Genomic DNA, 15,424 nt, shown 5'->3' with positions numbered 1-15,424 from the left:
GATTCACCCCATGATAGTACGGTATGTTACTATGATGCCTCCGAGCAATATATGTTACTGTGATTCTCGGGATAATACGGTATGTTGCTGTGAAACTGCATGGCAGTACAGTTTGTTACTGTGATTCTGCAGGGTAGTACGGTATGTTACTGTGATTCCCCAGGTTAATACAGTCACTTAACTGTGATTCGCCAGAGTAGTAAGGTTTTTCCTGTGATTCTCTGGGGAAGTACAGTATGTTACTGTGATTCTGCAGGGTAGTAAGGTATGTTACTGTGATGCCCCAGGATATTACTATATGTTACTGTGATTCCTCAGGGCAGTACAGTATGTTACCATGATTCCTCAGGGTAATATGGAATGTTACTGTGTTTCCCCAGGGTTCTCTGGTATGCTACTGTGATTCCTCAGGATAGTACAGTATGTTACTGTGATTCTGCATGGTAGTACAGTATGTTACTGTGATTCTGCATTGTAGTATGGTATGTTACTGTGATACCCCAGGGTAGTAAGGCATGTTGCTGTGATACCCCAGGGTAGTAAGGCATGTTGCTGTGATTCCCCAGGGTAGCACAATATGTTACTGTGATACCCCAGAGTAGTACTATATATTACTGTGATTCCTCGGGGTACTACGGTATATTTATGTGATTACCCAGGGTAGTATGGCATGTTACTGTGATTCCTCGGGGTACTCTGGTCTCTTGCTGTGATTTCCTTGGATAGTATCATATGTTATTGTGATTCTGAATTGTAGTATGATACGTTACTGTTATTCTGCTGGGTAGTAAGGTACGTTACTGTGATTCCCCAGGGTAGTACGGTGTGTTCCTGTGATTCTGCAGGATAAAGTGTTATGTTACTGTGATTCTGCAACATAGTATGGCAAATTCCTGTGATCCCCCAGGGTTGTATGGTATGTTGCTGTTTTTCTGCATGGTAGTACAGTATGTCGCAAGATTCTGCAGAGCAATACAATATGTGTACATAAGGTCTAAGCAACTAAAAACAGACAAAGCTTTTGAAGAATATACGGAAAGTAGGAACAAACACAATCGGTGAGTCAGGAGGGCTACAAGAGGCCATGAAATGTCATTGAAAAGCAAGGTCAAAGAAAATCCAAAGGCCTTTTATACATATATAAGGAGCAAAAGGGTAGCTAGGGAAAGAGGGCCCACTCAAGGACAAAGGAGGGAAGTTATGCATGGAGTCCGAGAAGTGGGTGAGATCCTTAATGAGTACTTTGCATCGGTATTCACCAAGGAGAGGGACATGACGGATGTTGAGGTTGGGGATGGGTGTGTGAATACTCTAGGATATGTCAGAATAATGAAGGAGGAAGTGTTGGATATCTTAAAATGCATTAAGGTAGACAAGTCCCCTGGGCCGAATGGGATATATCCCAGGTTACTGTGGGAGGCAAATGAGGAAATAGGTGGGGGCTTAACAGATATTTTTGCATCTTCTTGGTGAGGTTCCAGATGACTGGAGAAGAGCCAATGTTGTCCCTTTGTTTAAGAAGGGAAGCGGGTTAATCCAAGTGATTATAGGCCAGTGAGCCTGAAATCAGTGGTGGAGAAGATACTGAGGGGTAGGATTTATTCACATTTGGAAGTGAATGGACTTGTTAGTGATGGGCAACATGGTTTTGTGCGAGGAAGGTCATGTCTTACCAACTTGATAGAATTTTCTGAGGAGGTGACAAAATTGATTGATGAGGGAAAGGCTGTGGATGTCGTCCACATGAACTTTAATAAGCCGTTTGACAAGGTCTCTTATGGCAGACTGGTGCAAAAGGTGAAGACGCATGGGATTCGGGGTGTGCTAGCTAGATGGATAAAGAACTGGCTTGGCAACAGGAGACGGGGCAACAGGAGACGGAGTAACAGGGGAAGGGAGTTTATCAGAATGGAGATCTGTAACTAGTGGTGTTCCACGGGGATCAGTGCTGGGACTACTGTTGTTTGTAATATATATAAATGATCTGGAGGAAAATGTAGATGGTCTGATTATCAAGTTTGCAGATGCCACTATGATAGGTGGAGTTGCAGATAAAGAAGAGGACTGTCAGAGAATATAGCAGAATATAGATAAAATTGGAGAGTTGGGCAGAGAAATGGCAGATGGAGTTCAATCCGGAAAAATGCGAGGTGATGCATTTTGGAAGATCAAATGCAGGTGTGAATTATACAGAAAATGGCACAACCCTTAGGAGCGTTGACATACAGAGGGACCTGGGCGTTCAGGCCTATAGTTCCATGAAAGTGGCAATGCAAGTGGATAAGGTGGTCAAGAAGGCAAACGGAATGCTTGCCTTCATCGGCCAGGACATTGAGTACAAGAGTCGGCAGGTCATGTTACAGCTGTATAAAACTTCAGTTAGGCCACATTTGGAATATTGTGGGCAGTTCTGGTCCCCACACTACCAGAAGGAGTGAATGCTTTGGAGAGAATGCAAAGAAGGTTTACAGGATGTTGCCTGGTCTGGCGGCACTAACTGAGGAGAGCTTGAATAAACTCGGATTGTTTTCATTGGAAAGACGAAGCCTGAAGGGAGACCTGATTGAGATCTACAAAATTACGAGAGGTATAGACAGGGTGACCGGTCAGAAGATTTTCCCAGGGTGGAAGACTCAATTGCAAGGGGGCACAGGTTCAAGGTGAGAGGGGGAAAGTTTTTCACGCAAAGAGTGGTGGGTGCCTGGAACGCGTTGCCAAAGGTGGAGGCAGGCACGATAGCAACATTTAAGATGTACTTTGATGGACGCATGAACGGGCGGGGAATGGAGGGATACAGATCATTTGGGCAAAAAGTAGTATGTCTAAATAAAGAATCTGGATCGGCACTGGGCCAAAGAGTCTGTTCCTGTGCTATAATGTTCTTTGCAGGATAGTACGATCTGTTATATGATTCTCCAGGGTAATATGTATGTTACTGTGATTTTGCATTGTGGTACAGTATGTTACTGTGATTTACCCCCAGGGTAATGTGGTATGTTCTGTGATTTACTGCTAGGGTAGTTTGGTAGATCCCCCCCCCACCAAGGTTAGCATGGTCCATTACTGTTATTCCGCAGGGTGTGTGGTATGTTTGTGTGATTCGCCAGGGTAATATGATATTTTGCTGTAATTCACCCCCAGGATAGTACGGCATGTTACTCTGATTCCCCAAGGTGATGTGGTATGTTACTGTGATTTCCTTGGGTAGTACGGTCTCTTACTTTGATTCTCCAGAGTAGTATGCTATGTTACTATGATTCCTCAGGCTAGTGCAGTATGTTACTGTGATTCCCCAGGGTCGTACGGTATGTTACTGTGATTCCGCAGGGTAGCACAGTATGTTTCTGGGAGTCCCTAGGGTAGTATCGTATGGTTGCCCCGTGTAGTACAGTGTACTACGTGATTCCCCAGGGTAGTATGATATGTTACTGTGATTCCCCAGGTTAGTACGGCATGTTACTGTGATTCTGCATGGTAGTATGGTTTGTTACTGTGATTCCCCCAGGTTAGTAAGGCATGTTGCTGTGATTCCCCAGGGTAGCACAATATGTTAGTGTGATGCCCCCAGGGTATTACAGTTTTGTTCTATTTGCCCACATGTTTTTACAATGTCGTTATCCAGTCATCGAAGCTTATCATATTCTCACTGAGTTCCATGTTACAATATACCTTCTCATGGGTCAGTGCTTTTCCTGTTTACTCTCCATTGTTGATTTAATTGACTTCACCTTTAATGTACTGCGATGCTTTGTAACCTGTCGGCTGGAGATTGTTGCTTTTCTTTTTAATGTACCTTACAGAGTGTGGTGTCTGGCATGGCGTCAAAAATCATACGCAAGCTTCGAACGACGGTTAGAAAAGTCAACACAACTGAGGAATCAGTGGAAGACTTCCCTGAAAGATCAGAACTTGATGATGACACAGAGGGATTCTCTGCACGCCTGAGTGGGACCCTGAGTTTTGGAGACGCAGGTTTGGCAGATGAGGACTGTTGTGAAACAGCTGCAATGAACAGTGGCCCTGAGTTTTTACAAAGTTTTGAGAGTGATGGGATTGATTATACAGGTAAATGTTCCTTTTAAAAATGTAGGCATAAGTTCTTAAAATTCCAATTTTTCATGCCGCTATTATGGTTACTATGAAAGAATATGACCACATACGCTGTTCACATCAAGATTTTATTACTTGCATTTAAACTTAGCACTGTGAACCAAAGTACTACTGGATGGTATTATTACTTAAAAAAAAGTTTCATAAATTTAGTGGGCCTACTAGGTCTCAAATGGGGACAAATTTTGAAAGTATCTATTCAACTTTTTAAAAATTGAATGACATCGCATCTTCATATGGTGGAACTGATCTGAATGGCAGATTGGAACATTATTTTTTGCAATGGGAACAATGCTGAAGCCCTTATATGGAGTAATATATGGAGTAATATGGAGTAAATCAGTAAGCAGCCTCTAGCATTTGCACAAAAGTAGTTAAATCAAGAAGTTGCTGCCCAAATTGTTCTATGCCTCCACAAGCTTTGTTACTCTGGAACCTCGCTGAAAGAGTCAGCATGAAAATGTTTATCCTCATCCGCCTTCATGTTTTTTTGCTAGTTATGAACATTTATGTTTTCATTCACCTTTTCAAAAATGTTTAAAGGAAACAGCTGCAGAAATTGAAATCTAGCATTTGGAAAATGTGCATTAAAATGTGAACAGAAATAACATATTTGGTGTAAATATAAAGTTTTAAAAAATAAATTTAGAGTACCCAATTCTTTTTTTTTCAATTAAGGGGCAACTTAGCCTGGCCAATTCACCTACCCTGCACATCTTTTGCTTGCGGGGGTGAGACCCACGCAGACACGGGGAGAATGTGCAAACTCTACACGGACAGTGACCTGGGGCCGAACCGAGGTCCGCATCGCCGTGAGGCAGCAGTGCTAACCACCGCGCTGCCCGGTAGATACAAAGTTAGATACTTGTTTCCAGGAACGTCACAAACAAAGTTGACAATCCATGCTCATGACTGTCACCATATCAGAATGGTACACATGCTGCACTTTCACATCATGCAAGGCCAGAGTGAAGCACAATTCAACAAACACACCTTGAGGAAAATGGGGAAATGATTCAATGAGGGATCAATCCCGCATGAACATCCCAGTTGAATATTTCATCCAAATTTCAAGACTTATGCCTTAGAAACACAGCCTACCACAGCTGAGCTAACACACTGTTCACTGCTTACTTCACCCTGATCTACCCAACAGCAGAATACTCTCTTCCTCTTCACTCCCTTCTTAACCAAGCCCTTTTTATTAGCTCACCTCATGCTGTGTATTCATGATATCCTTTGATCTTCCAAGCTCTCATTTTGTACGTCCTCTTCCATTACATTCACCTTGATGCTCATGTATTTTGTCAGGATATATATTATTGTTCATCACTGTACAGCTAGCTTCTACCACCTTCCCAAGATCCATAAACAGGCCTGCCCTGGTAGACCTATAATGTCAGGCGGCAGCAGCGTCGCGCAGGCTGGAGGCGGCACCCCATGTACAGCGCCACCCATCAGGCTTAGGAGGAACCCAAAGGAGGAGGCCTGCGACAGCCCAAGGTGTACAGGCATCGTTGGTCTTTCAATGAAATGACCGACAGCATGTGCCGCAGGAGACAGTGCGGCACCTGTGCCCCTTTCTCATGGACTTGGAACTCCCTGGAGGAGAAGGAAACCTGCTCCCACTGGCCATGAATGTTACTGCAGCCCTGCACTTTTATGCAACCGGATCATTCTAGGTCTCAAGCGGGGGTTGTGTGCCATTTCCAAAGCTACAGCCCACGAGTGCATTTGTGAGATCACGGATGCTCTATATGCCCGGGTATCAGACTGTATCAACTTTGAGCTGGACCAGGCCCAACAAGCTGCCTGGGCTGCAGGATTCTCCGCCATCGCCGGGATACCTCCGGTCCAGGGGGCAATAAGTGGTACCCATGTTGCCCTGCGTGCACCAGGGCAGGAAGAGGTTCTACTCCCTGAATGCTCAACTCGTGTGTGGCCTCTGCCTCCGGATCATGCACGGATATGCACTCTTCCCAGGAGGGTGCGTGGCAGCCAAATTCTGGGGCACGTGGAGATCCCTGGTGTCTTCGAGGACCACCCCAGGATGACGGGTCGACTCTTGGGGGAAATGGGTACCTGCTGAGGTCCTGGCTGATGATGCCAGTGCGGAGGCCGGAGACCAAGACAGAGACCCGATAAAATGAGGTCCATGTTGCCACCCGTGCTGTCATTGAGCAGTGCATCAGACTGCTCAAAATGCAGTTCTGTTGATTGGACCACTCTGGTGGTGCACGGCAGTACACCCCACAAAGGGTCTCCAGCTTTGTGGTGATCTGCTGTGCCCTCCACAATCTGGCACAGCAGCAGGGCGACATGCTGGAGGAGGAGGAACATGCACCCGGGGGAGGGGGTGTTAGGCCTGCTGTGAAGATTAACTTGACGGAGGCTTGTCATATATCAGGTGTAACATGATTTAGTAGTGCATATTTGACATTTCCATTCCCCCGAGCTACAGATAGTAACAACCATGCCCACTGTGATCCTCTCTCTTCTTCATCTTTGTGATCTCGTGTTACGTCTAGGTGTGACCCCAGGATGCACATTAGAGTTGGGGGCAGCCTGCTGCTTTCCTCACCCTGAGTCCCTTAATGCCTTTGGCAGACATCCTCTGGAAGGCCTGGAGCAGGGATGGCCTGGCTGACGTACTTGTGTGGCAGGCGTCGCCGTGACACTCTGCTCTGCCCGCTGCCCTTGAGATCTGCAGGTGTTAGAGTGGGGGATTCGGAAGAACTGGAGGCTGTTGTTGTTTCCTTGATGGCAGGTCCCAGGTTGGCCTCCAGAACTTTCTCCTCCCTGATGGTGCCTGTGTGGCCCTGGGGTCTCCATGGGACGGAGTGGGAAGGGGGCAGCTGGAGTGAGCTCCAGAGGCCTCTGAGTCATCTGGCTCTGCCAGTCCTGGAAGCTCCCCATTGTCTGAACACATGATGATGATAGCACACAGCCGTGAGAATCAGGACACCCTCAGCAATGCTCCTTCTCTGCAGTGCATCGGCAATGTCCACTTGCATCTGTGACATTACCCTTGGTGACTGGTTCATGATGTTGAGGCCCTCAGCCATGGTCATTACAGACTGAGCCATGCCTTGGACACCACCACTCAAGATTCAGACGTTGTTCTCCAGGCTTTCCACTGCAGTTGCCACCCTAGCAGTGTTGGCCTGGGTGCCACGCATTGTCGGCATCATCTCCAGTGCCCGGAGCCTTTGGGACTCCCCAATCGGCTATGCACTCGCTGGAATGTTGCTGACATCCCCTCCTGAATCTCAGAGCTGTGTGCTATCATCTGCATCAACTCTGTGGTAACCTTGTCCTGATGCTCGGCACCAGAATCCAGCAGACCTCCAACAGTTGTCTCCCTTGGATGTTCCTTCCTTCAGCTGTTGTGCGTCAGCAATTGTGTGGTGTTCACCAGATTTGCCCCAGAAGCCTAACCACCGATGTCGCCCACCGAGGTGTAGCCACTTAAAATGGCCAACTCCCAATTCAAAATGGCGAACGGCAAAGGCTGATGGGAAAGTCAGCCAACAAGACAAAAACCAGCAGCTGCAGGTTGGCTGCGTATTTACCTCTGGAAAGGCCAGACAATATTGATACCAGCAACCATCAGCATAACAAAACAACAGCCATCTGCATACTAATGAGCAATCCCTGGGAACAATAAGCAACATTTAGACACACAAAGCAAAACCAGACTCTTCGGCGCCAGCAGGAGCCTACACAAAAGGAGGTGGACGAGCACCTCAAGACCGCCCATCGATCAGGGAACCGCTCCAGCATTGGAGAAAATCGAACCAAGCGATTGGGACAAAGTCCAATCACTTGGGACCAGGTACAGGGTCTGCCCCGAAAGGCGCGAAGCCCCTGGGGACTATAAGAATTGAGCCCCAAGTTCAAATCGCTCTTCTTCTCCACCTCTTCGCGCTCTTTGTCCTGCCCGGGTCACCCAGCAACAACGAACCAACATTGACCGTGACCGGTGCAGTGACTCCAGTGATCATCAAACTCCTAAGTCTTAATTCAACGCTCACTACGAGATAGGCGCTCCTAGCTATCCATCTGTACCAACTTCGAATCCTGCAGGCTCAGAACCCGAACGAAAGGCCATTTGTTTCCCTGACCTGGTGGGCCAGTTCCAAGTTAAGTATAGGCCTGTTAGTTGTAGAAGTAGCTTAAACATAGAATTTGTGCATGAGTAGTGATCACTGTGTATAATAAATGTGCTTTGATTTAAATCTTACTAATCGATGTATTGGATTATTGATCATTACTCGGACTTGAACAACGTGGCGGTATCATAAAGATACCTAGCGACTCAAGAGCAAAGGGGACAAAACAGAGAAATTAAACCAAGGAGAAAATTAGCAACAAAGGTGTGTGTCTCAATGCTGGTGGAAGGGGGGATGATGGCTGTGATGCATCGATCGTGGTCTCTTCGGACCTCTCCTCCTCGGATCTCTTGAGGGTGGGGGTGGCAGTAGGGAGAGGGAAACCGACACCGGATGGCCTGGCCCCATCAGATGGATAGGCGGTCAGTGAGGGGGAAGGATCATTTTGTCTGACATGAACAACTCACTTGAGACAGGTCATCTGAGTGAAGGGGCAGTGGATCCTCGCCTTGGTGGCGCAGCACAACTCGATGTCAGTGACTGCTCTCTCCTCGGACAACCCCTCGATCTCCTGGGTCCATTCCTCATGGGTGTGAGGACTTGAATCTCTGGTGTTTTGCTCCCCTGTTTTGCCCTTTCTGGCTTATGATGGGCTATCTTCTTCTGCAGGAACAAAGAGAGGGCATTGTGAGCCACATACTTGATGGGTGGGGGGTCTATAGCAGGTGGCATGTTTGGGCACTATACCATACATGAAGGGGCTGTGCTTTTTGGTGCCAGGGGGTTCTGTGGAGCTGGCATGAAGATTGGATTGGGGAGGGTGCGAGGTGTCAGCCAGTGATTTGTGGGGGAGGGGGGTTGGGAATTTGAGGAGTAGCAGGCAGAAGTGATGCCAGGAGAGAGGTGGTAACTTACCCTGTGATATTCTTTGCTCTGTTGGTGTGGGATCAGACCTGGATTAAATCCCGATGTCAGGGTCCCGGCCGGAAGTGGAAAATCTTGCCCGGGGGATTAGGGGCGGTGTTGGCGGTGGTGGTCAGGAGGACAATAATCTCTTGGGTTCATCTTCTATCTAATTTCGAGTTGAGCTGCTTTTAAAATTTGTTTGGAATCCAGAAGTTCTGTTGGTTTCTGTAGCTCAGGGGCAGACTACATAAATCAGATTTAACATGGTAAAGCAACTGACCCATGCAGAATCTCAATAAAAGAAAGACCAACGGAGACCTGTTGATACTGAGAGCAGCATTCTTCTTTCCGCACTTGATCTACAAGGGTCTAAAATCTGCTAGGTTCTTAGTCAAAGAGATTGAAAGGATTTTTAATGGCTTCCTGTTTTTTGTAGTTTGAAAGTGAATATTAATGTGTTCACTGAGTCAGTTTTACATCCTCCTATTACCTAATACAAACGTTGCCAGAGATTGGTTAATGACATGAATCCTTGGATACAGTACGTAGGCGTGCCAAAAGAATGATTGCATAGGGATGTACAAAAAATTGTTAGAAGCAGAATGTAATTCAGAATATTTATGGTCCATTGTTTACATCATTGTGACACATGTTCATTTTTCCCCCCCTCAAGCAAGGAATGGTGCTACCAGTTGTAACTTGCTTAACGTTCATTGTCAATGTGCATTCAGCATATCTGATGTTGATAAGACATTGCCAGAGCTCGATGGAAGAAATAATCTGTAGATGATAATCATACACAGAGACCCCTGATAAATACGAGTGATCTCACCGAGGCTCATGTGAGGTTATCAATCATGTGAGTTAATCGGACATGAACCACGTGGCAGTATCATAAAGATACCTGGCGACTCGAGCAAAGGGGACAAAACAGAGAAATTAAACCAAGGAGAAAATTAGCAACAAAGATGTGTGTCTCAATGCTGGTGGAAGGGGAGATGATGGCTGTGATGGCATCGATCGTGGTCTCTTCGGACCTCTCCTCCTCAGATCTCTTGAGGGTGGGGGTGGCAGTAGGGAGAGGGAAACCGACACCGGATGGCCTGGCCCCATCAGATGGATAGGCGGTCAGTGAGGGGGGGAAGGATCATTTTGTCTGACATGAACAACTCACTTGAGACAGGTCATCTGAGTGAAGGGGCAGTGGATCCTCGCCTTGGTGGCGCAGCACAACTCGATGTCAGTGACTGCTCTTTCCTCGGACAACCCCTCGATCTCCTGGGTCCATTCCTCATGGGTGTGAGGACTTGAATCTCTGGTGTTTTGCTCCCCTGTTTTGCCCTCCTGTTTTGCCCTTTCTGGCTTATGATGGGCTATCTTCTCCTGCAGGAACAAAAAGAGGGCATTGTGAGCCACATACTTGATGGGTGGGGGGTCTATAGCAGGTGGCATGTGTGGGCACTACACCATACATGAAGGGGCTGTGCTTTTTGGTGCCAGGGGTTTCTGTGGAGCTGGCATGAAGATTGGATTGGGGAGGGTGCGAGGTGTCAGCCAGTGATTTGTGGGGGAGGGGGGTTGGGAATTTGAGGAGTAGCAGGCAGAAGTGATGCCAGGAGAGAGGTGGTAACTTACCCTTGCAGCTCGGTGGAGATCGCTGGTCATCTTCCAATATTGGACGACAATCCTCCTGGGCATGATGCCCAAAGTGAAAGCTGCTGCCAGCAATGAAGCTCGTTGGGGCTAATTTCCGGCACTAAGTGTGGTTGAATATGGGCTGCGATCTCAGCAATGTGGCTGTTGAGAAACACCCCACCAATGGTGCCCAAAATTACACTGGGATATTTTACAGTTAAATCGTTCCTATTATTGTGGACTCTTTTCCAAAGAAGATTTTGAGTTCAAGGAGTAATAATGTGCCATAAAAATAATTTATTGTTGCTTTAACAAGGTTGGGAGCCATTTGACTTAACAGCAGTCAGCATACATTAACTTCAAAGCCAATAATTAACACATTGCAACGTTATGTGGATGTAACCACAAAACAACTCTGCTTTGTATTTGAATGTTACATGTTAAATGATGACTTTTTAACAATTTTTAATTAAACTTTTGGTTTTTATTTCTTTGTCCCCAATTCTATATTTCAGCCTCCTGTGCTTGGTACACAATGCTGTTTCTTCCCGTGTTCAGTGAATCATTCCAAAGGAATTGCCTTGTGTTTAAACTCCATTTTGTCATTCTCGAGTATGTTTTGGATGATTGTGGTTTTTAAAATTATATTAGATTTGCAATGGAAATGAGGGCGGGCAACAAAATTACTCTGAATCACCTCCAATCGAGGGTTTTCGCCTCTGAATACTAGATCAATGCATTGATTTACAATTCTGAGTTTAGACCAGTATGGCTTGTATATGGTCTGGCATGATTCAGTTAATTGTTAACAACGTCCTGGGGCTAACTTTTTCTTTGCTTCATTGATTATACCAGTTAAACCAGTTTCCTGTGTTTTATTAAATAAATTGCATAGAATACAAGAGGAACAAGGAGGTTATGCTGAACTTATACATGGCACTAGTTAGCTGGGGTATTGTGCACAGTTGTGGGCGCCACTCTAGGAAGGATGTGAACACCTAGAGTGCAGAAGACGTCAGAATGGTTCCAGGCATGAGAAACTTAAGTTGTGAGGGTAGATTGGAAAGATTTGGACTGTTCTATAGAACATAGAAAAATACAGCACAGAACAGGCCCTTCGGCCCACGATGTTGTGCCGAACCTTTGTCCTATATTAATCATAGACTATCATAGAATTTACAGTGCAGAAGGAGACCATTCGGCCCATCGAGTCTGCACCGGCTCTTGGAAAGAGCACCCTACCCAAGGTCAACACCTCCACCCTATCCCCATAACCCAGCAACCCCACCCAACACTAAGGGCAATTTTGGACACTAAGGGCAATTTATCATGGCCAATCCACCTAACCTGCACATCTTTGGACTGTGGGAGGAAACCGGAGCACCTGGAGGAAACCCACGCACACATTGGGAGGACGTACAGACTACGCACAGACAGTGACCCAAGCCGGAATCGAACCTGGGACCCTGGAGCTGTGAAGCAATTGTGCTATCCACAATGCTACCGTGCTGCTCCTAGAAGTAAATAATATTGTAGCCAACACAGCTGGCGGAATAGTTCAAAAAATGACTTAAGTGTCATTTTTGGATGTGAAAATCAGTGCGAATTGTGCCAGCTGTTCCGGCATGATTCCTATCCTGATCCTCCCGCAATTAAGTAATTTTTTCCTAGGGGACGTGATAAATACTTACCCAACTGTAATTGTACTCAAAGGATCACCGACCGTATTCAAAGGATCACCTCATTCCCTCCTTACCAAAATTCCTCAGTCACTAAACTCCATTAAGCATTCCACTGCAGCCCAAACCACCACTCCATTGCTTTCCAAATATATATGCAAATGAGAGATTCTGCTCGTATCTGCAGTTAGCCGTTGACCATTCCTAACTTTTTATAATATCTGCAAAGCACTCCTATCACACAGCCTTCAGCTTGTTTCTGAAAAATAGCTGTCAGTAGATCTGAGTAAAGTAACTGGATGAAAAGTAATTTGATAATAAGGATCAGTGAGTCAGTAGCACTGAGGTAAAATGTTATCCTATATGCCTGACCAAGGATGTGGCAATGTCAGGAAGATCATTCCACAACACCAACAAAGAAATGTTTATCGAAGCATTCAAGGAAATAAATTCTATTTGATGCTACCTTAATACTTCAGCTACCAGCAGCACCTATTTTAGAGTAGGCTAAGCTGGCAGTTATACCACTGGTTATGTCTGCTCTTGTATACTTTGATTAAAATAAAACAAAGTGCCAAAAATACTAGGGTGTGCAGATAGCATCTGTGGAGGAAGAAATGGAGTTCAAATTTCAAATAATGACCTCTTATCAGTACTCGTGATTGGATTGGAAACAATCTCAAGATGACCTGCAAATGCAAGTGAAACACTTGAGTCAAGAGCTGACTGGTCACTTGGCACTAACAGCAAGAGGTGATTTTCATGGGCCACACTAGAATTTTTTGAACGATAAGTTTCTTTTTCTTCGTACCAGTGCTCTCGTATCCAAGCATCCAGACTTGACTTTTGTGACATTCTTTGCTCTGTTGGTGTGGGATCAGACCTGGATTAAATCCCGATGTCAGGGTCCCGACCGGAAGTGGAAAATCTTGCCCGGGGGGATAGGGGCGGTGGTGGTCAGGAGGACAATAATCTCTTGGGTTCATCTTCTATCTAATTTCGAGTTGAGCTGCTTTTAAAATTTGTTTGGAATCCAGAAGTTCTGTTGGTTTCTGTAGCTCATGGGCAGACTACATAAATCAGATTTAACATGGTAAAGCAACTGACCCATGCAGAATCTCAATAAAAGAAAGACCAACGGAGACCTGTTGATACTGAGAGCAGCATTCTTCTTTCCGCACTTGATCTACAAGGGTCTAAAATCTGCATGGTTCTTAGTCAAAGAGATTGAAAGGATTTTTAATGGTTTCCTGTTTTTTGTAGTTTGAAAGTGAATATTGATGTGTTCACTGAGTCAGTTTTACATCCTCCTATTACCTAATACAAACGTTGCCAGAGATTGGTTAATGACATTAATCCTTGGATACAGTACGTAGGCGTGCCAAAAGAATGATTGCATAGGGATGTACAAAAAATTGTTAGAATCAGAATGTAATTCAGAATATTTATGGTCCATTGTTTACATCCTTGTGACACATGTTCATTTTTCCCCCCATCAAGCAAGGAATGGTGCTACCAGTTGTAACTTGCTTAACGTTCATTGTCGATGTGCATTCAGCATATCTGATGTTGATAAGACATTGCCAGAGCTTGATGGAAGGAATAATCTGTAGATGATAATCATACATAGAGACCCCTGATAAATACGAGTGATCTCACCGAGGCTCATGTGAGGTTATCAATCATGTGAGTTAATCTGGTGAGATTGGTGGATTCCTACCATCTGAACTACAAAAAAGAACTTGCATTGAATCAGCACCCCATAAGATCTCCAGGCATCACAGCCAGTTATATATTCTTTTGAAGTGTTTTTATCTTGGCCACTGTTATGTTAGCATGAGTTAATTTGCCACAGAGGTACTGGCAATGAAGGTTATGTGCCAGGATCATCGATACCTTTTGCAAATACTACCCTGAATTACTACTCTTCTGCATTTGAAAGTAGATACACAATAAGGTTGACCATCTTATTGGAAAGGTTAGATTTATAAAGAGGCTACAGTTACATAGCATTTTATTAAATATATAGTAACCTTTTTGTACAGGCAAATTCCAGAGATAGTTTACCCACAATAAGCTCCCATAGGCAGCAAATGAGATAAATGCTAATCTATTTTTCTGCTGTTGATCAAGGAATGGATGTTGGCTAGGTTATGGAAGAATTGCTATCCTTCACGGGACCTTTTAATATTCACCGGAACTACAGGAAGAAGATTTTAGGACCCTTTCACCACCAATGCATCACTACATTGAACTACACTGCATTGCTGGTCGAGATTTTGTGCACATTTCCCAGAAGGAGGAGGTGGAGGCTTGAACCCACAAGCAACTGATTTAGGATTGAAAGCTACCAACTGAGCAAGTTCCCAATAATAAATTAGCACTGTCACAATACATACATTATATGGAGCTCAGTGGGTTTACATAAAAAGCAGCTCAGTGATGCACAGCAAGTTGCCTGGTTTGATCCCTGGTCTGTACTGCATTAAATAATCCAAGCCAGGGTATCTACTGGAGTATTACAGTTGGGCAAATTGGAGAGTTCCGACTCTAGATTGTGCACTCGTTCTCCTTGTTGAAATGTGTGTACATGGACACTAATGTGGCGGCATTGGACTCAATAATGATCGTCTCCTTTTCTACCACACGATTCAGCATCCTGCTGACACTTGCTGCCAAAGCATGCAGGAATGTCGTCAACTTGGACAGAGCAGGAGAGAACATGATATGTATCTGGACGATATCCCAACATGGGATAGTGAGTTCAGAAAGGGAGGGAAAAATGATTAGAAGTTTTCTTTTTTTTTACTGCATTATTACATATTGAAGGTTCATGGTGAACAACTTTGGTCCAGTTTGGATCCTTTGTTCTGATTATGGTGCACATTGTTTTTATTTCATTTGTAGAGACCACCAATGGCAGCAGGTTAAACTAGAATTTTCAAATTTTGAGCTTTTGGGTTGTAGCAGAAAGAGGAAGCA

The 15,424-nt window shown here is 45.1% G+C and overlaps 1 protein-coding gene across 7 annotated transcripts in view; it reads left to right on the top strand.

Annotated features, from left to right (window-relative positions):
- snx21 (sorting nexin family member 21) overlaps positions 1 to 15,424 on the top strand; it is a 55,887-nt gene that overhangs the window by 4,354 nt on the left and 36,109 nt on the right. For 6 of the 7 annotated variants that reach the window (XM_072514626.1, XM_072514619.1, XM_072514620.1 and 3 more), the window contains exon 2: positions 3,801 to 4,065. In XM_072514626.1, coding sequence (XP_072370727.1) covers positions 3,801 to 4,065 — 265 coding nt within the window. Of the gene's footprint in view, positions 1 to 189; positions 3,680 to 3,800; positions 4,066 to 15,424 lie in introns of those variants that run through there. The other variant, XM_072514621.1, reaches the window with a different exon arrangement.

The sequence above is a fragment of the Scyliorhinus torazame genome, chromosome 8 (assembly GCF_047496885.1).
Source record: "Scyliorhinus torazame isolate Kashiwa2021f chromosome 8, sScyTor2.1, whole genome shotgun sequence".
Taxonomy (NCBI): Eukaryota; Metazoa; Chordata; class Chondrichthyes; order Carcharhiniformes; family Scyliorhinidae; genus Scyliorhinus; species Scyliorhinus torazame.
Note: the sequence above shows the minus strand (reverse complement) of the source record. Positions and strands in the feature narration are given on the sequence as shown.